Here is a 21,818-nt window from a genome sequence, read left to right on the forward strand (position 1 = left end):
AGACATGACTGAGTGACTGAAGAGCAACTGCCCTAGAGCCCACTAAAACTACATTCACTATCTGTCTCCCCGGCCAGAATTTAAGCTCTTTGAGGACTGGGTGGTGTTGTCTTGGTCATGACAGTGTCCTCAGATTCTCCCACACACCAGACATCTCATGTATTTGCTGAACACCTGCCCCATTGGGTCACGACCTTTTTAGGGAGCAGGGAACGTGCTCTAATTAGGTGTTTCTCTCCTGCACCTAACAGAAATGTGCACACGGCAGAAACAAAATGAGACAGATGGGCCCTCCTCTCATGAGGTGTCACAGACAAGCCACTTCTCCTGACTGCCCACCAGTGCAAGTCCACAGGACACGGCCAACCAGTCAGGTGCACTGCGGAGGACGCAGGCAGTCCTGGCCTTGACCCCGCACCCAGAGTCCTGCTGGGGAAGGCCCCTTGAGGCTGCCATTGCTCAGGTGGTTGGTGCTATGAGGCTGCAGGAGGAGGCGATTACAGAAAAGATTGAGAGGCTTAAGATCTGGTATTTCCTGTCACTACACCTTCCTGCCTTCAAGACACAACTGCTTCACTAGTGCTGGAGCCCCCACCAGGCAAAACTTCCAGACTCAGTCCCCAAACACCAAGCAAGTTTGCTTGAACAACAACTCATCAAGGGTATATCTGAGCACAGTATTTTTCAAGCCACAAACCGTTAAGTCAATACCGTGCTTTCACTAATACTGTCTAAGAAATTACAGAAAAGAGCAGCACATACCTCAGTAATTAGGATACTTACGTGGGTGTGGGTGCCAGGTAGTGCTGCAAGATTTACTTCTTGTCCAAATTTCATTGTTACTGTTGTTTAGTCACTCAGTTGTGTCCGACTCTTTGTGACCCCTTCCTCTGTCCATGGATTCTCCAGGCAAGAATACTGGAGTGGGTTGCTAGTTCCATCTCCAGAGGATCTTCCTGATCCAGGGATTGGACCTGAGTCTCCTGCCTTGCAGGCAGATTCTCTACCACTGAACCACTAGGGAAGAAGATTTACTTCCTACTGTGGATCAGTGTGTTCAAAAGGGTAAGTCAGTCGCTGGCCTAAGTGTTATTTTCACGTTTTTATTCCATTAAAAACAAAACCTAAACCCATAACTCATAGAACAGAATACACTTATTAAAAGTTTGGACAGTGTGCAAAATTAAAGTTTGGATATTTAATCCAAAGTTCAACATGAGTATAATCTTGTAAGGTGACTTCTTTCCTTTAATAAATAACACATTAAAATTATACTATTCTGGAAGCAAATCATCTCCTAACTCTTCATCAGCAAAATCATCCTCTTCCATTCTCTTTTTGGCTGCAGTTTTGGGTCTTTCTATTTGAGGGCCAAGCGGATCCACATAGAAGGCGTCTGGGTTTCAGAGCAGATGGTGACATTAGAGGAACAGGAAAAACAGCAAATGTAGAACCGGTTAGACTCACTGTCAACAGTAAGCAACCCAAAGTGAGCAGGAATGCCTCCCAAGTTACGAGAAGCTTTGTCTGTGTTGCAGAAATTCCTACTGACCCCCAGGAGGATGTGTCTGCCCCTCCGCCATCCCGGCAGACCCACGGGCCAGGGGCACTCACCTGGCTCCTTGTTGCTGCTGCTCTCATAAGGCTCGTCTGTGCCAGGCAGTGCTCGAAGCTGGGCACTCAGTCGCTCGCCTTTGCTGCCAGCGCTACAGTTCTGGCCACTGTCTGGAAACGGAAACAACAGGTGTTGAACATGCCGGGGGAACACCACACTGCATTATGAATCTTACAGTAGAGTTATCTGCCAAAAAACAGGCTGGTTGTTTCATCTGACACCCAGTTTCCAAGGGATGTAATTCTTGTCTTCTGAAATTTTTAAGAAATTCCTTGGTGGGAACCTCTACTATAGTCAGAGCATCACTTGAGTAGTCTTTACATGGCTCACATCCTACCGGATGCTGCAAACACTGGCGAAGGTCTCCCAGTTTGGGGGGAGGGGCTGGGCCACCACCTGTGTGCAGCCTGGGAGCCACCGCAGCCTCACAGCCTCAGTGGGCTAGGAGGCCACAGACTCTCACTGGGTGGCCATGGGTCTGAAAAGTGGCAGCAGTGACCTCTCACCCACACAAGGTCGTTCCTGTAAAACACAGCAGCGGTTTTCCGGGTGTGGCCCTGGGACCACCACAGCTGGGACTGGGTCAGAAACACAAAGTCCCAGGCCCATCACTGGCCAGCTCAGAGAGGCTGGGGTTGGATCTGTTTTAACCAGCCTTCCCAGTGACTCTGATACACAATAAAACCTGAGGACCCCTCGTGAGGAAGGGCACTGAGGTTTATAAAACAAATTATTGAGAAATAAGGCTACAATGAGACCAGTCTGATGCACAAAAAAGAACCATTTTAAAAGGCCCTCAAACATTTCAAAAAGAGTAATTTTGTACAAACTAATAATTCTGATTATATGTTCCCTATGGTCCTCTCTCCTAGGCAACACTTTACAAGTCCAGTTGTAGGCATGGCATTTATTTCAACACACTACACTTAAACCAGCTCAGGTCTGGCCTCAACTGGACTCATGAAGAAACCCCTTTCCCCTTTGTGAACTGTGATTCTCACCCAGACAGAAGCGCCAGAGATGTCCACACTGAGACGTGAACACGCATCACTGGGTCTCCCGGGACAGAAGTGGAAGTGGTAGGACTGGGCACCCTTTAACACGCAGGCTGTGCTGTTTCTCAGTGAGCAAGTGAGGGTAGGGGACGCTGCTTAAGGTGGGCCATGTCCATGGGGGCCCCATGGTGCTGTAGGAGGGGCCCAGGAGGTGAAGTGGGGAGGAATCCAAGTGGTGCCACAGCCTGGTAGACTCAGACCCCAAAGCCAGGGAGAGCCTGGCCCCGGGCTTGAGAGAACTGGAGGCAGAGGCGCTGACAGGCAGGCTCCAGGATAGTGTGGGGGCCTGGGGAGGAGGTAGGGCCATCAACGATGACAGAAAACCAGGAACAAAAAGGCAAGTGTTGGGAGAGAGAAGCAAGAGAGCCGGGTGCCACCCCAGGGCCAGGCCTTGACACCTGGCCCATCGGGAAGCCCAGCTTCAGCTCCCAGAAGCTGTTTGTGCACCAGGACTGCCTGTTTGTGTTGGGCTGACATGAGCTGGATGAGAGAAGGGAAAATTTGCTAAGAAATAGCAGCAGCAGCAGCGGGGAGGCCCCCAGGAGGCCCCTCTCCGTACAGCTGTGGCCCTTCTCAGCCTAAGGCAGAATCCCAGGGCCTGGGGACACTCTCTGAGGCTGGACACTGCCCTCTGGGCTCTGGCTCAGCTTCAGCAGCTCTCAGGACACCTGGCTAGGGGGGCCGGAGCTTCCAAAGTGGACTTTAAACGTGAGGCCTTCTAGGGGCCTCAGCCACACTGCACAAGCCCATGATGACCTGGGAAGGCAGTTTGGTGGTGGGTTTGGGAGGAACCGATTGCTTACTCTGAACCGAGGACTTCTAGAGGGAAGCGTAGGATCCTGAACTTCAGTAAAGAACTGATGCTCCCCTAGGGTTATTCCTTAAAGGGACACCCAATTCAAATGTGCTCATAGCCCGGGAGTTTGCCTCCTAAGAGCAGGGGAGCGGGAGCAGAGGGCTGCTGGGGCCCTTCCTAGGATCTTCTCATGGATGCACAGGCTGATCCACAGTTTCCCGGCCACTGAGAACTGTTGGTGCATGCAGGCCCATGTTCCTCATCTACAAGCCCAATTCCAAACGGCGCTATAGCAGGTTTCTGGGGGGAACACAGCTTCATGTCAAGAATAAAACCTGCCTTGACCTGAAGCTATCCCGGGCCATAATTTATCCTCAGTGTAAACATTCCCATTTCACTGAAATAATGAGATGTCACCTGATACTGAGGTGATCCCCAGGGGTGTTACATAGCTGGAGTTCCCCTGGAGTAGTGGGGCTGCCCCTTGGGGCATCCAGGCGCCTGGCTGCCTGCAGTGGCTGCATACACCTGGGGAGCAAAGCCCTGCCCTCAAGGAGAGGCTGTCTGGGCCACAGCCCCGCTCCGCCAGGCAGTGCCCACAGTAGATCAGGGCTCGTGGGTCCTTCCAAGTCGATCCTGACTTCCTTGAGGGCAAGGGCCTTGTCTCATGTCGTTGGCACCCAGTGTGCAGCCAACAGTAATGAAGGAATGAAAGGAAGGCCTCCCTAAGCTGCAGGCCAGGCCTGCCTGCGTCGTGCCCCCTGGACCACAAGCAGACAACAGGATTAAGTCAGTCCTGTGTGCATGGCGGGGCTAAGTGTGGACACAACTTGGATCCCAATTTAGCACTTGGTTTTCTAATTAGTTTCCTTAAAACCACCCAACTTCCCCTAAATATAACTTCTACTATCCCCTGAAATAGAGAAAGAAGGTGGATTCTGTTGACGGGGAAAAGGGGGAGGAAAACATAACAAATCTTCTTATTAAGTAATGATGTCACAGAGCAGGAACTCAGGAGCAGCCCAAAGCAGCAGGGTTTGCGTGGCTGGTCCAGAGGCATGCTGCCCAGTGCCCAGGCTGGCACCACTTCTGCACTGACATGCAGAGGTCCATCAGCATCCTGTGAAACCCCCTTACAACATCCATCTGAACACTGTGACACAGCAAACCTCACTGGTATGGACACTTGCGATGATTTACCCAACATGACCATTTACTCATCAATCAGCAGAAACAGGGCTGGTTACTTAACAACTAACACCTGCAAACACCTGTTCATAATATAGCAGGCTGATGCTTAGAAAAGTAACTTAAAGTAAGTGAGGTAAGTGACTAAAAGTGAAAGTAAGTGAGGTTTGCTGTATATAAAAAAACAAATAGGACGTTTCTGGATTGTTTCAAGGGGCTTGCAGAAGCCAGTGCACTAGGATCTGCCCACCCCGGCCTCTCCAGGGTCATGGACACTCACCACTGCCCGCACTCCCGTCTCTCCGGCCGCGGGGACACCCGCTGCTGTCCCGGCCAGATTTGATGCGCTAGAGCAAGAAGACCACATGTTAACAAGGACACGCTGGACACAAGTCCTGTTTCAGCGAAAATAAGAATATCCTGCAGGGACCACCATAGCCAAGCGTTGATTTATTGTTAAAACGCAGCCCCCAGGCCTGACTGGTCCTGCCTCCCAAGCTGGGTTCACGTGACCTGCCCTGGAGCTGGTCCCACAGGAGGAAGGCCCAGCTGTCCTGGAAATGAGGTGGGAAACCTGGAGACCCCAGTCCCACTACACACACGGATGGCACTCGGGCTTAACAGGGCAGGGTCACCCATGCTTCTGCAAGTAACTTAAAAACCAAGTACTTTCCAGATGTGAAAGCTCAGATCTTAAACACAGCAGCTAAAAAGGTGGAGGGAGAAGGGGACTTGAGAGAGTGTTGTTTCTGCTTTAGCCCATGTGACAACACTGGACCAGAACTGTTTCAGGGGGGAAAGGACAGCAGAGCTTTGGAATTCACCTTCCACAGTAAACGCACTATTAAATCTCACAAACACCTAAGGTCTGCCCAACAGTCTACTTTCCTAGATATAAAGCACCCATAAGTCATAAGAATTATCTCCAAACTGTGACATTCTTAGGTTTCTTTCTGAATCTTATGGTTATTCTGTGTTTTGTTCAAGTTAGAATCTTTGAATTAATACTGAACCTGCCTCCAATACTGTCAGTTTCTTGTACGTATAAAGGTTTGTTGAGAGAAAACAGTATTCAGTGAATAGAAACAGACAGTGTTGGACAACTATTTACAACTGAATTAAAATTTCTCAACAAAGGTTGATATCTTATTTAGATCTTTAATACTATGAACATAATTCCATAAATAACTCAAAGGGCACATTATTTACACCCTCAAACCTGACAACTCTCCAATTTATTTATAAATTATCAGGTCATGGATGGGGTTATTGATAATGTAGTCTGCTAGGAAGAAGAAAACACTTTTTCTCCATGATCCAAGACTCAAGTCTGTACAATGAAACACTCCTAAAACTCCAGTCTTCTAAATATCGGTAAACGTGTTCAAATTATTTTCTTTTAAAAAGAAACCTCGCTGGGAACCCCATCTCTCCCTTTGCCTCCACAGACAAAATAAAACCCAAAGATGATGTAACAAAATAAAAATATTTATATCTATACTCTGATTGTAGAAACTTGGTTTTCATCTGTGCTTAGATGTTCAGTCACGTCCAACCCTTGCGATCCCATGGACCATAGCCCACCAAGCTCCTCTGTCCATGGGATTCTCCAGGCAAGAACACTGGAGTGGGCTGCTGTTTGCTCCTCCAGGGGATCTTCCCGACTCAGGGATCCAACCTGCATCTCCTGTGTCTCCTGCATTGGCAGGAGAATTCTTTACCACTAGTGCCACCTGCGGAGAAGGCAATGGCACCCCACTCCAGTACTCTTGCCTGGAAACTCCCATGGACCGAGGAGCCTGGTGGGCTGCAGTCCATGGGGTCACTAGGAGTCGGACACGACTGAGCGACTTCACTTTCACTTTTCACTTTCATGCATTGGAGAAGGAAATGGCAACACACTCCAGTGTTCTTGCCTGGAGAATCCCAGGGACGGGGGAGCCTGGTGGTGCCATCTCTGGGGTCACACAGAGTCGGACACGACTGAAGCGACTTAGCAGCAGCAGCAGTGCCACCTAAGAAGCCCATAGGTGAATAATTACCAGCATATTTAAAAGACTTAGACAATGATAAAATAATTAAACTCATAAAGACAAATGTCCATATAATCTTCCTCCCAGTAGGGAAAGAAGAGGGACACCTGCGGGCAGGAGGGACAGGTCCAGACTGGGGGAACCTCCTGGAAGAAGAGTAATGGAGCAGGTACAACAGTAACGGCTTACTGAGGGGCCCAGCCCCACAGCGAACAGGGCGGGTACAGACGCAGGCCCAGGGACACAGGCACATTTCAGTGACTGAGAAGCCTGTCTCATTTCTTTCTCAGCAGGTGGTCTGTGCTGATGCCAGGAGGAGAGACGCTGCCATCTTCTCAGAGTTTCGACACCTCATCAAGTTCCTGGGAATCTGGACTGATCTGGAGGAGTGAGGTACGGATACAGGACTGACATGTGAAGGAAACAGCTATGTGACAGAACAGCCACAAAAAATGACAGGGGTCTGCCTTCAGGGACACTGTAAGCTCCCCAGGTTGTTCTGCTAAGTAGGGGGAAAATGCAGGGTATAAGCAGTATTTCGTAAAAATCTCACTTTTGTAAAAAAAAAAAAAAAAAAGTTCCCATTTTAAAATGTGTATTGAATATATGTTTGTATATATTTATAAAAATGCTTGGGAATATAAATACCAAAATGATAATAATAGTGATCTCCAAGTCATGGTTTAATGATTTTCAGATTTTTCTCTACACATTTTAATTTGAATACTACTTACAAAAGTCATCTATCTATATTTTTAGAATAACACTTGTCTTTCCAATAACATAAAAAAAAAAAAGAGAGAGATGCCATTCCCATTTTGGGGGAAAAATGAGAGAAGAATGTAAACAGAGGAGTGTCGGAAGATGGCATCCTCCCTGCAGTGAGCACACAACACTGCTCCCCCACAGGGACCCACCGTGTAGTGACCTCCGGCCACACTGTCGCCTGCCCCTGAGAGTGGCCACAGGACTCAGGGGTGGCGGTGGGGCTGCAAACTCTCCCAGTGACTGGATGTTGCTGACATCCAAGTCTGTGGCCATTTTCTAGCAATGGGACAGACTGGGACAAACCTGATTTCACTGTGGACAGTTTCCGAACGCTGACTGGGGGTAAGAAGGACAAAAGCCCAGGGTTCTGTCCACCACAGGGCTTTTATTCCCTAAGAGTTAGAGCCTTGTCTTAGAACAAGGAACAGATGTTAACAAGAATCCTTAAGAAGACTGACTTCAAATTCAATAGAAAACAGAACTGAAGACCTTTTTTTGTGGCTTCAGCTCCAAAAAACCCTAGAACATGGCTGCACCTTCCCGCCTCTGGGCCAGGCCCTGAGGTCCAGCCACACCCTCTCTGAGGACCACACTGTGTCTGTGGGCTGGGCAGAAGTGACCTGCATTCTTTCTATTCTCCCACCAGGTGACCAGCTTCTGGAACACCTTCCCCATTTGACTGTTTCCTGAACAGGTGAACCTAGGACTAGCACAGGGCGACGGAAGCCCACAAGGCCCCCAAGCCTCAACAAAAGGCACCAGAGCCTCACCTGGACAGTGTCGTCCAGTGCAAACCACTACATGCTTTGCACCAAAGATAAATGTTATATGGGTTACCCTCTGGTTTTCTTTCTTGAACTTTGTAAATGCAATAATATATAAAATGTGCAAAACATTCTTGCTACTTTTATTACAATTTCCTTTACAGTCAACTTAAAGCTGTGCCTTTAAGAGTTCTTCACATGGACTCTTTTTCCGTAATATAGAAAAAGGAATATAGAAATATAGCCAAAATGGTTTCTGCTCAAATAGCTTTAGGAAATAATTGGAAACTTAGGGGTAAGTACCAACTACATTTTATATTAGTTTTGAATGTCCCATGGTATTTTAAGTTGGCCAAAACAAAGAATTTCTTGAAACTGATTTCTCTGGGGTGGGTGTGGGGGGATGGGAATGACAAATATTAAGACAGGAATTCTTTTATTTATTAATGTTACAATATAACTGCTTTACAATGTTGTATTAGTTTCTGCTGTACAACAACATAAATCAGCTGTATATATGCATATAACTCCTCCCTCTTGGGGAATTCTCTTTTTGAATATTGTAAAAATTTAGAAATTCGATTTCTAAAATTGAACAAATTATGAGTATGCTTCATTTTTGGATGAGCAATGAAAACTTCCTGCATTGTGTAAACTGTCTCTCTCCCGTCCTCTTTTGCCTCCTAGTCATTCCCTTTTATTCTCTACTTCTCTCTAGTTTGGGCTAACATTTTTCTCTTCCTTGTTGTATTTAAAATAGTCTTCAATTTCAGCTCTTTTGTTTTGCTCTTTTCCAGTTGTACAGCAAAGTTTCACAAGATTCTTGCAACTAATGTTTTTATGTTCAGGGAAGCAGAAACACAAAATGCTGAAAACCCAGCACTGCTGTGGGCTGCAGTGTCCCACCCTGTCCAGCTATTTGTCACTGCCCCCAAGGAACAGGGCACAGGGTCCCTCCAGGCCCAGGAACTCGACCCAAAGCACAAAGGGAGAACAGTCATCTTCTCCATAAATGTTCCAGAAAAGGACACACAGCTCTGAAAAGTCAGTCCACAGAAACAAACTTCCAGCTTTAATATCTTATACAGGATCTAGGGGCTTGGGGAGATCCATTATCCTGACCCACATAAACGTGAATCCATTTACCTGTCCTATGGTGGTGGTTTAGTCGCTAAGTCATGTCTGACTCTTTGTGACCCCATGGACTGTAGTCCTCCAGGTTCCTCTGTCCATGGGATTTCCCTGGCAAGAATACTGAAATGGGTTGCCATTTCCTCCTCCAGGGGATTTTCTCGACCCAGGAATTGAACCCGTGTCTCCTACAATGCAGGTGGATTCTTCACCTTCTGAACCACCAGGTCTACACAAATCGTTCTTCATTTGAAAACAGTTTTTAAAGTCCATGACCTAATTTATTTTGTTTACTTTTCTCTTTAAATCAGACTTTGTATCCTAAGCTGGTGTTTGATCATTTGAAGGTAACCCTTCAGAAGCATAACTCTAGACCAGTGTTTCTTGAACATCGTGGATTAAAAAATTACCTGGAGAACTTGTTTTTAAAACACAGACTCCTGGACTCCAGAGATCTAACTCTGGGGCCTGGATAGGTATAGGGTGGGGCCCCTGCTCTGTAAGACCAAGTTAAAATTCTTTTAGCTTGATGAGGTTTTCCCAGGTGGTGCAGGGGTAAAGAAAGTGAAAGTGAAAGTCCCTCAGTCACGTCCGATTCTTTGCAACCCCGTGGACTACAGAGTCCATGGAATTCTCCAGGCCAGAATACTGGAATGGGTAGCCTTTCCTTTCTCCAGAGGATCTTTCCAACCCAGGGATCGAACCCAGTCTTCCGCATTGCAGGGGGATTCATCATCAGCTGGGACGAAAGGGAAACCGAAGAAACTGGAGTGGGTAGCCTGTCCCTTCTCCAGGGGATCTTCCGGACCCAGGAATGGAGCTGGGGTCTCCTGCATTGCAGGCGGATTCTTTATCAACTGAGCTATCAGGGAAGCTGCTTCCTAATGAAGCAGAGGTAAGAGACACAGGTTCAGTCCTGGGTCAGCAAGATCCCCTGGAGGAGGAGATGGCAACCGACTCCAGAGTTCTTGTCTGGAGAATCCCATGGACAGATTTTAAAAAGAATAAAACAGATCACACCCTCCAAGCAAACACAAGATAACCACATTTTGAAAGCAAATATGGAACTTAGGTTTAATTATCTAAGGTAATTAAATTCTTGAAAAAGTTTAAGCTTAAAGAATATATTTCTTTCTATGAAAGACAGATACTCAAAAATAACATTAAATTTTTAAATAGTCTAGTCTCAAACACAGGAGGGAGTACTCACTTTCAGAAGTAAAAATACTGCAGGGAACACAAAAGCATACAACCCTTCCGGCACCAGCACTATTCTCAGTGCCATGTCCTACTATACAACAGAGCAGCCCAACAAAAAACCACCACTGCTACCCACGAGTCCCTGCATCTTGGTTCCTACAGGCGTGGACTCTCCAGCTGAAGTCAGGTCTATAAATTAATCTGTGGTTATTTGTAGCGGGAAAATTACCATTGTTAGTCTATTAGTAGCCACCCACCAAGGACTACATTGAATCTAATGCACTTCCTCTGATTAGGAACAAGGTTTTGACAGAAATTTATGCTAAAACTACAGTTTCAGTTATCTCTCCTTTCACGCTAAAGCACAAAAATAATTTCAACTTAGTTTTATTGACAGAAGCCCTGACATCACTCAGATGAGCACAAAAGGCTGACGTTTTCATAATCAACAGACAGCAGTTTTCAGCTTATTCATGTGAGATACCTGTTCTCTGATTTCTTTCATTTTTTCCAATCTCTTTAGTTTTGTTGCATATTCTTGAACTTCTTTCAATCCAATGTCTGTGCAGAGACGGACCAAGAAACGTAGACCTAAATTACGAAAAACATTTTCAGAGAAGTGTTTATACATGGTGTTCAAAGAACAAATCAATACACTTGATCCTCGGGGACACAGTCTGAATGATGCTCACAAACAGTGTTTGTTTCTCCTGAAAAATCTCTGCAGTTTGCCTTCCTGGCCTTCGGAGAAGTGGGCTCCTTGAAGGAGGGCTTAGAACGATTCGGCACACCAGCCCGCTGCCCTTCAGGGGAGACCATGACATCTACAATTCAAACCTTTAGCTCCTCACCTGTTTCTCCTTTATGCATTTACGACTCCTGACATGTTATATATTTATTGTCTTTTCTTTCCCACTAGAATCCAAGCTCCACAAGGCCAGGATTTTCATCTGTCTTGTTTTCTGCCATGTCCATAGGGCAGGAACAGTGCCATGTACCAGCACTGCAGTCACCTGATGACTTTTCTGGGTTCATCAGAAAAATACTCTGCTCAAAGTGAGGCTGCACTTGGGTGCAAGTGTTTCTCCTATGCTAGCATCAAGGTAGGCTACTGACTACACCTGTTCTGAAAATTACCCAGGCCCAAGTGTCCTGGACATTCCTTGTGGCATAGATCATCGTTCGACTTTTATAAGGAATCCTAAACTCTCTTTAAAGAAAGAAATGCGGCCTTGCTGGGAGGCGCTCGATCTGCTGCACAATGCAGAGGTGCTGTGACTACTGTGGTGGTCCTCCACCCATGTCAAGTGCGTCCCCAGGGGACACCTGGCAGCACCCAACAGAAGGTATGCAGCTGGCACTCTGTGGGTGGAGGCCAAGGATGCTGTTAGACATTCTAGAATCCACAGGACGACCCCACAACAGAATTATGCAATCCCCAACGTCAGTGGTGCAGACGCTGGGAAACTCTGCCTAGCAGACTGCTGGGTTTCCACTTCCAAAATGGAATCACTATTACTACTACTACTACTACTACTACTACTACTACTACTATAATGGGCTTCCCTGATAGCTCAGCTGGTAAAGAATCCACTTGCAATGCAGGAGACCCGGGTTCAATTCCTGGGTTGGAAAGATCTGCTGGAGAAGGGATAGGTTACCCACTCCAGCATTCTTGGGCTTCCCTTGTGGTTCAGCTGGTAAAGAATCTGCCTGCAATGTGGGAGATGCGGGTTCAATACCTGGGCTGGGATACTATAATGATTATTCTATCACTGCTCTGATTTAATGTCTAAAGCATCAGTTTCCCAGTGTGGCCAAGCTTAAGAATTATATTAAAAGTTGTTAAAAAAAGAAACAGAAAAAAAATCACACATCCAGCTCCACTGCAAACCTGAAGGAGACTCTCTGTGGGCTGGGCTATAGATTTGTGGTTTTTACAGGCTTTACAAGTAATCCCCATGTATCCTGTTTTTTTGACTGGTGTTTGGAAACTGCTGTGAGCTAATGAACCCACATCTGAGCAGCATTACAAAACCCCTTGCTCCTAGGCTCCTTTCAAGGCCGTAATTCTGAACTCTGCTTTTCACAAAAGCCAAACTGAGAAAAATATTACTGAAGGAACATGCAGCATATCTAACCCCTGGATTGGACTGTGCCACTGAAAACTTGGCCCAGAAAAGATATGTTTTTACTGAAACGTGCCGTTTTGTGTTCAGTCATGAGGACAACACTCAGAATGGTCTTTTCACACACGTATTCTACTTGTTGCAGGGATGTTAGCAGGAGCACTGATGTCTCTCAGTGACCTTGCCCACCCTCCTAGGCATTTCAACACGACTGCAGCAAGAGCTGAACAGATCTGCTTCCTCCAAAAGAACTACTTCCTATTTTGCTCATAAATAGTAAAGATTTCATTCATACAAACCACTGTGTTTTCTCTTTTTCCTTTAGCCCCAAGGCTGCTGCTGCTGCTGCTAAGTTGCTTCAGTCGTGTCCGACTCTCATAGACGGCAGCCCACCAGGCTCCACCGTCCATGGGATTTTCCAGGCAAGAGTACTGGAGTGGGTTGCCATTTCCTTCTCCAATGCATGAAAATGAAAAGTGAAAGTGAAGTCACTCAGTCGTGTCCAACTCTTTGCGACCCCATGGACTGCAGCCTACTAGGCTCCTCTGTCCATGGGATTTTCAAGGCACCAGCACTGGAGTGGGTTGCCACTGCCTTCTCCGAGCCCCAAGGCTACTCAGGGCCAAATACAGTTTACTGAGAATATGCAACCTAGAATACAGTATTCTTCTCTGAAAAGTCCCATGGACAGAGGAATCTGAGAAGTTACAGACCAGAGGGTCACAGAGAGTCAGACACAACTGAACAACTGAGTAAACACACAGAATACAGTTATTTTGTCCTCTTCTGGATCCTGATCTTGTTGTTACTGTAACACTGCATTGTTACTTCAAATTGCATCAAATCCACTGTGCAGTAAGATTAAAATAAATAAATATTTTATACAAAGCCAATTTTTTAAAAAGGAAATAAGATATAACGTTTAAAAATAATCTAATAAAACTTCATTTGCTGTATCAGCAAGATTATTAGCATTCTATTATCATAAACTCTAAAGGTGTATTTTCAACCTCAAAAAGTTATACATTAAATGGATAGTTTAAAATGCCTTTTCTATAAAATACTAGAGTTTATAAACTTTTAAAAATCAATAATAAACCAAAATCTAGTCTTAAAATTTCATAAAGCTTTGAAATATAGATATCTTTGCTATAAAAGAGAATTAAGTGGTATATTTATTTGTTTTTAACTGAAGCCTCACTTTAAAAAAAATTCTTTTTTTTGGCCAGGCTACGGAATTAGCGGAATTTAGTTCCCTGACCAGGGATTGAACATGGGCCTTCAGCAGTGAGTAGGTGAAGTCCTTTCCACTGGACTGCCAGGAAATTTCCCAGTGATGTATTTAAGTCCACCAACAATTAAATTCTATAAAAAGGTGTGCATGTGTGCTAAGTCACTTCAGTCTAACTCTTTGTGACAATATGGACTGCACTCCACCAGGCTCCTCTGTTCATGGGATTCTTCAGGCAAGAATACTGGAGTGGGTTGCCACACCCTCCTCCAAGGGATCTTCCCAACCCAGAGACCAAACCTGCATCTCTTAACATCTGCTGCATTGGCAGGCAGGTTCTTTACCACTAGCACCACCAGGTACTTGCATAGTCAATTTTTCTGATCCTATATCACATATTTGAATACATGTACCACAAGTTATAGGTTGGTATCTACCTATGCAGCTACTGTAGCAAAGGTAATTATTACATCTTTAGACATAAAATGTGAGGACGTATGCCCTCACAAGTTATAAACTGTAGTCCCACTTACATTCTACATTTTCTGGAAATTTTCTGTGAATATCTTTATAAGTGTCTAATGCTTTCTGGTAGTTACCTATAAGTAAAAGAGAAAACAAACAAGCAGTTATAGAAATTCACAGGATTCAGCCAAGGACTAATTTAAATTCCATATACTGGCACTTCACTGGTTTAGAAGAATGACTTTCATGCTTGCCACAAGCGTAAGTAACCATTCTTAATACAACCTCTGGAAGAAAATGCACAGATAAATTGGAAAAAGGGGTAAAAGCAGATGTAAACCAGTGATGGCTGAAACTTAGTTCTACTTCTTAAAATAATTTGAGAGACTAATTGCAATGTTATTCACCTGGAAAAGATGAAAAATAACTTGTTTTGCAGTTTTTATTTTGAAACATTAATAAGTTTATAGAAGGCATTTTATTTTGTAATAAAGTAATTTAGCTTCACATATTAGCAAAGAATAAAAAAAAGTGAATTTTGGATCAAAGATGTTTGTGAAAATCTCAGGAAATAGCTTTGGCCCTGTGTAGGCCTCCGTGTATAAGAAGGCGGCCACCCTCAGAGTCTGGCAGGAATGACGGAGGTGAAGCAGGAGAGTCCAGCTCAGGTTTGCCGGGTTAGCTGAGGCAGCTTCTCTTCCCCTGACCTACACATCAGAGCTCAGACCGGAGGACCTCACACACACACTTCACAGACGGGCGTTCTGTGAGTTCAGGCAACTGATGTAATAAAATGTGTGTACACAGCAAGGTTGTACTGCCAACAGGAACATAACTTTTTTCTTTATTGTGGTAACCACTGTGTCTTTCATATAATGCCTCAAATATGTGTGCTTATCAAAAGTTAATATTAATAAATACACAAAGTCAAAACACATGTACATACATAATGACCTAAATGACAGAAAGAAGCAACATATATTAAAATGAATAAGAGCATTTACCACTTCTTCTAAAACAACTAGCTACCATCAGCTGCCATTTCACTTGTGTAGGCCTATAAAAGAAATAAATTAGATGAAATTAGATGAAACAAAAATAATCTGTGGTCATACAACTTTATAAAGCCTATTACCTATACCTATTACCTATACTATCTTCTGATTACTTTTTGATATATGATTAGATCATCTTTGTTATTAAAAACAGCATATATATAATGTCCTTCACCATCATCTGCTGTATTTATATCAGGAAATTCAGATTCAGAGTCCTTCAACCTAATTCACACCTTATTTAGATGTAAGAATAAAGCTCACCAATCTGGGTAAAGTTCTCAGCATTCTATATTAAACCTTTGCCAGTTCTTTGGCTTAGTACCTCAGGCTTGGAAAATGAGCTTTAGGCTTGCAAATTCAGTACCTAATGGCAATTTTTGACCTTGTATTTGAACAATTAGACTTCAACTAAAAAGAAAGTAAAAAAGAATTCTACTCATCCTTTTTTTATCCCCTTAAAAAGAAATAAATGAATTTTTTTTTCTAAAATAAACATGACCAGGATTTCTAAAGACCACTATTAAAAATTTCTAAGAAAAAAATTTGACAAAATAAAAGACTAGAGAATAACTTAACGCTCTCCTCACTTTATTTTTCCAAATCAAATATGTAGTTGCTTTACAGTATTAGTTTTAAGTATACAACATAGTGATTCAAATGACTCCGTTTAAAGTTGTTCTAAAATACAGGCTATACTCCCTGTGCTGCACAATATGGCTTTGTGTCTTATTTATTTTACCCTCATAACCACTCCCTCCCCACCTTGTCCTCCACCTCCACTTGCCCCACATTTAATGTTAAAATTCAAATACAAAGCAGAACATGGTATAACCCAATTATTTTTGAATCAGACATGTATAGAACATTCTGATATGAACTTAAAGCCATCTTTAAAAGTTTTATTCTTAATATATAATATATGGAGAAGGCAATGGCAAACCACTTCAGTGTTCTTGCCTTAAGAACCCCACAAACAGTATGAAAAGGCAAAAAGATATGACACTGAGCTGTATAATGTATATCAATTATACATTGAGACAAGTGAAACATTTCTATTAGGGTTCTTTCAGAAATTAAACTCTGCCCTTGGCAGAGTTTTCTAATTGATAAAGAAATAATTTTCCAATTGATAAAGAAATAATAGTTGCTTGCTGAGATGTGAAAAACACAAAGTACCTTAAAGAAATTTTTTTTAACTTGTGCATAAAAAGGAAATATATTTATCACAATAAAGACTGAGTCAAATGAAACACAGAAAATGGAAATGATGCATGAATGTTCACTACAGCCGTTCAGGAGAGCAGTAGGTCTATCAGATTTCAGGCATTTAACTAAACACAAAATCATAACAGTTACTTACTGTATAAGAGAAGCTCTTTCAAAGTACTGAATGGCTTTTTCACAAAACTGGGTGTCAATGTAATAGGCCCCGAGCCACTCGATGACCTCAATGTTGGACGGGAAATACCTATACGACTGGAGAGTGAACTAGTCAACAGTTCAGTCTGCAGCATTTACCACTGGCCACAGTAATTTACCCAGTGTGACATGTCTTAATTAAAACACACCAGCTGTCAGAAGCACTGTACAAGCTTTGAAACTGCACAAGATTTGGAGAACTTAAGATTCGCTTGACACATTTTTCAGTTACCTATAAACATCTTTTTGATGTACTGATACACAATCTGAGTCAAATTAAATATGTAATAGACTCAAAAGCAATGAAATCATCCTTCAGGAGAAAAATGAATTTGAACTTTTTATTTTTATTTTTTATTAAAATCAATCAAAAACTAACTTTATATTCCACAGATGCTTTATTTTAAATCACTATTCATTTAAAAGCTAATGCTGCTGCTAAGTCGATTCAGTCGTGTCCAACTCTGTGCGACCCCATAGACGGCAGCCCACCAGGCTTCCCCGTCCCTGGGATTCTCCAGGCAAGAACACTGGAGCGGGTTGCCATTTCCTTCTCCAATGCAGGAAAGTGAAAGGAAGTCGCTCAGTCGTGTCTGACTCTTAGCGACCCCACGGACTGCAGCCTAGCAGGCTCCTCCGTCCGTGGGAGTTTCCAGGCAAGAGTACTGGAGTGGGTTGCCAGTGCCTTCTCCGTTAAAAGCTAATAAGCATTTCTAATTTTTAAAACTTAAAAGGCCTGCTGTCTTCTTTAAAACAACTCATAGAAGGTAGGCGAGACCACAAACCCACCTCGTAGTAGTACTGGAATGCTTGCGACTTATCCCCCTCGCTGTCATACAGCCCTCCCAGTTTAGACAGGGCCCTGGAGTCAGTGGGAACAACGCTGATCAGCTGCATCAACCATTCCATAGCTTGACTGGGATCTTCCATTAACTCGTATCTTAGACAATTTTAATTAAGGATAACAAAATTTTTCTAAATTCATTGATCAAGAAGCAAACCTAAAGCCAACATTTCAATAAAAATGTTTCTTAGTCTATACTAATGTGCTATGTAACACTGTTTACTCCAGGTTTTCTTCAGGGATGAGGATGAAAAATGGGGTCTCACTGGAAACAGCACTTCTGTCCCTGTGTACACCTTGCTTTTCCTTCTGCTTCATTACTACCCACTAAGATCGCCACATTTCTACAAGAATTAACAGTGTGCTGTTTTATTCAACGTCTTATCCAAAATTTGTTTTTAACAAAGACATGTGAATGCTGTGTTCAATTATTCACCCTCTCTTAACATGAGCAACATTTTAAAAGAATGGTTTCTGTGTACTTTCCGATGAGTTTTTCTCTAATTACAGTACAAGCCCAAGACAGCTTTTTGTAGCTCTGTGCCTTGTAAATCCTCTGCATACATTAAAATAATTTATTCATACCAATACTTAGACTATTAATTATTTTGTATTAGCTACCTTAATGAAAATATTTCAATCCAAAGTTTCACTGAAAAATAAGTCTTCTGTTTTTAATGATGACAAACATGACATCACAAGAAAAACATAAAAATAAGGAAATGTATTCAAATAGTCTCAAACACATCAATTGCTTGTCTGGATCCAAACTGATCAGGAACAAGACACCAGCAGGTCATAACAGTGACATCTCAGGAGAAAGAACTCGGCAAAAAAAAAAAAAAAAGGCTAAAAGAAATAACAAACACTATCTGCTCTACAACTAAAATTTTTTACCCAAAAATTTTTATCTACTCTACCAGAACAGGAGACAATATGTAAAACATTATTATTCTGATTTTTTGGCACGATGCACAGGTTGCAGGATCTTAGTTTCCTGGCCAGGAATCAAATCCAGGGCCTGGCAGTGAGAGCACACAGTCCTAACCACTGGGCTACCACAGAGCTCCCTGAAGGGTCTAATTTATGCTCAGTGAACAGCTGTGTGGACTTGACATGACACCCAATTACTTCAATTATTATTTCTAAAGATTAATAATAGCTGCCACTTCTAAACAATTCCTCCTATAACGCACATGACCCTTTAAAACACGATCACTCAAATAATATTTTCATCACATATTAAACTGCTGCTGCTACTGCTGCTGCTGCTAAGTCGCTTCAGTCGTGTCCAACTCTGTGCGACCCCATAGATGGCAGCCCACTAGGCTCCTCTGTCCCTGGGATTCTCCAGGCAAGAACACTGGAGTGGGTTGCCATTTCCTTCTCCAATGCATGAAAGTGAAAAGTGAAAGTGAAGTCGCTCAGTCGTGCCCGACTCTTAGCGACCTCATGGACTGGAGCCTATGAGGCTCCTCTGTCCATGGGATTTTCCAGGCAAGAGTACTGGAGTGGGGTGCCATTGCCTTCTCCGATTAAACTGATAGCTAGATTTTAAAATATATCCACATCAATTACTTCACTGGTTAAGCTTATCTAGTAAGTGGTACTCAGTCACCAGCTGAGTGAATTAATGAAACCATTCTTAAGGAAGATACACATTTGCTATCTGGTAAAGGACTTGGGCGCTATTTCTTAGGATTGCATGAAGTTTCAGGAAACAGTCCAAAGCTTCATCAAGCCGGTTTAGCTTCTTATAGGTAAGGCCTTGAGAAGAAGGAAAAGAAAAAACATAAATTATAAATACTAGCACTGGTAGTAATTTTCTCAAAGTAACAGAATGAATATTTAAACATAGGTAAATATTCATCCAGAAGTCAAAATAAAAATGAACACAATTTGTTAAAAAGGGAGAGAAGACAGGAAATTCCATTGATGTTTGGCAGACACCAAAACATGCCCAAAGCTTTCATAAAATGGAGGGTGGGGCAGGAATGACAAATGGATAGAAAGGACATAACAAACAGTTCAGAAACAAGCTGGGTTACAGAATTCAGTCACAGTGGGCATATAAAGTTGAGGACAACTAACGGACAAGTCATAAAGGTGCCAGGACAAGTGACCACGTATGACAAAAAATCCAGAGTCCTCTATTGAATTTTTTCCTCTTTCAAATAAATTCATAATTTATTCGAAAAACAGAAAAAACAAAGCTATATAAGTATGAAAAGAAAACAGAGGAAAATGATTTTGTAATCTTGAGGTGGGGAAGGGCTTCGTAAAGCAATAAACAAATGAGCCAAAAGTTTTCAAAAGCCAAATATGACTACATAAAACATAGAAAAATTCCCTTTCACAGAAGAACTAATAAAGCTCCTTCAAGCAATGGACTAGGAGACACATTTAAATGCATGAAGAAGCTAAAACAGTGCCTGGTGACTGACCTCCCGCCCCAAGGGCTCTACACTCGCCCGTCTTCTACCCCCCCACTTCCTTCACATGCAGCTTCACTGTCTGCCTATGCCACTAAAACTGCTCATTCCTCCCTGCCGGCTCCTCTCACCCAGCCCCAACCCAGGAGGGTGGAAAAAAAAAAGGGCAACTTTCCCATTTTACTCACCAATGTTATAAAGCGCTTCAGTGCAAGAACAGTCATTTCTTAGAGCCTCTTTATAGAACTCGGCTGCCTTCTCATAGTCTCCATTTGCAAAGACTGTATTCCCTTTATTAGTAAGAGCCGACGGATTATATCTGTCAGAGTTCACAGCTAAATCTGCATAGCTACTGGCTTGTGCAAATTCATTTTCCTAAATAAAGTACCAAACGCACAAATTACCTGAAGCTCTTCTCACCTTCTCTGACTCTTCTGAGATTACAGACATGATAAATGGACTTTCTGAAATTACAGATAGGAGAAACACACATTTTACATATCCTAGTCTTGCCAGACTCATCCTATAGAAGGGTTTTAATCATCAAGAAGTTTCTTATGAATGACTTCTCCATAGTCATGGTCTGAACACCCCACCATTCAGAAGTCAGTGGCTCCATCTCCTGTCACCACAGATGGAAGGTGTGAGCTCCCCACACCTACAACACCTACACAGCTACCAAGGCACCACTGCCCCCATCACCACCCTGGCTGCATGGCCCATGGATCCCTGTCACCACAGTCCACGGCCTCCGCTGCATCACCAGTGTCACTGTGTCACTGCCTGATGAGGACATGGCCGTCCTTCACCTGCCCTGTGCAGGCCTCTCACATAACTGCTGGTGCCTCGTCATCTTGGCTGAGGGAGGGACCCAGCTTCCCACCTCCCCTCCCCTGTGGTTCTTGTTCAGCGGCTGTGGGGCTCCAGGATGTGAGGCAGCACTACCCTCCCCCTCCCTGGTGAAGGTCCTTCCTGATCTCCAGCTGCAGGGCTGGTGTGGAGACGCCCCTGGGCCCCAGGCTGTCCTCACTCGCTCCCTGCCACAAAGTCCAGTTCTTCCTCCTGCTGATGACCATGGCCCGGATCTGTGAGGGCAGCCGCGTCCCAGGGACCTCTCCACCAAGATGACGGGCACTGGGGTGTTTCCAGCCACTTATGGTTATCGTGAGTGACACTGCTCTGAGCACGCACATATGAGAATCTGTGGGGACTCTGCACTATGATTTATGAATCAGTACCTATCAGCCGGGTGCTGCTGCCATAAACACTGAAACATGCAACACTGTCTACTGGATTAGGTTGCAGGAAAAGCAGTGAGGGGCTGCTGCAGAGGCGATGAGCCACGAGTGGAGACTAGAAATGGCTTTGAGCCTGATGAAATGGCTTTGAGCCTGATGCTGTGGCTGGATGACCTCAGGGTCCTGGGAGGGAGGGGAGGAGCAGGGTGGGGAGAGCAAGACTCAAAAGCAGCCTCGAGGACAACCAAGGCCTCCACACCCTCCCCCCCAACCGAAGCCTCCTCCCCCCGTCCCACCCCTGCACCCTCCCCTCCCTCCCCTCCACACCCTTCCCTCCCTGAACTCTTCCCTGCCACCCCGCAACAGGACAACAGACTCCATGAGCACAGGGGCCTCTGCTCTCAGGGACCCTGGCAGATGAGCAAGCAGTGCTGTGAGACAGAGGGAGCACC

General features: G+C 44.1%; 1 protein-coding gene across 4 annotated transcripts in view; it reads right to left on the reverse strand.

The window, feature by feature from the left end:
• Positions 1–1,087: 1,087 nt before the first annotated feature.
• IFT88 (intraflagellar transport 88) overlaps positions 1,088–21,818 on the reverse strand; it is a 61,265-nt gene continuing 40,534 nt past the window's right edge. For all 4 annotated transcript variants that reach the window (XM_027557611.1, XM_027557610.1, XM_027557609.1 and 1 more), the window contains 10 exons: positions 20,317–20,503; positions 19,355–19,463; positions 17,642–17,792; positions 16,794–16,909; positions 15,380–15,432; positions 14,444–14,509; positions 11,035–11,141; positions 4,935–5,001; positions 1,615–1,725; positions 1,088–1,396 (listed from right to left, as the gene is read on the reverse strand). In XM_027557611.1, the coding sequence (XP_027413412.1) occupies positions 1,275–1,396; positions 1,615–1,725; positions 4,935–5,001; positions 11,035–11,141; positions 14,444–14,509; positions 15,380–15,432; positions 16,794–16,909; positions 17,642–17,792; positions 19,355–19,463; positions 20,317–20,503 (1,089 nt within the window). In that variant the 3' untranslated portion in view covers positions 1,088–1,274. The remainder of the gene's footprint in view (positions 1,397–1,614; positions 1,726–4,934; positions 5,002–11,034; positions 11,142–14,443; positions 14,510–15,379; positions 15,433–16,793; positions 16,910–17,641; positions 17,793–19,354; positions 19,464–20,316; positions 20,504–21,818) is intronic.

This window comes from Bos indicus x Bos taurus, chromosome 12, assembly GCF_003369695.1.
Source record: "Bos indicus x Bos taurus breed Angus x Brahman F1 hybrid chromosome 12, Bos_hybrid_MaternalHap_v2.0, whole genome shotgun sequence".
NCBI lineage: Eukaryota > Metazoa > Chordata > Mammalia > Artiodactyla > Bovidae > Bos > Bos indicus x Bos taurus.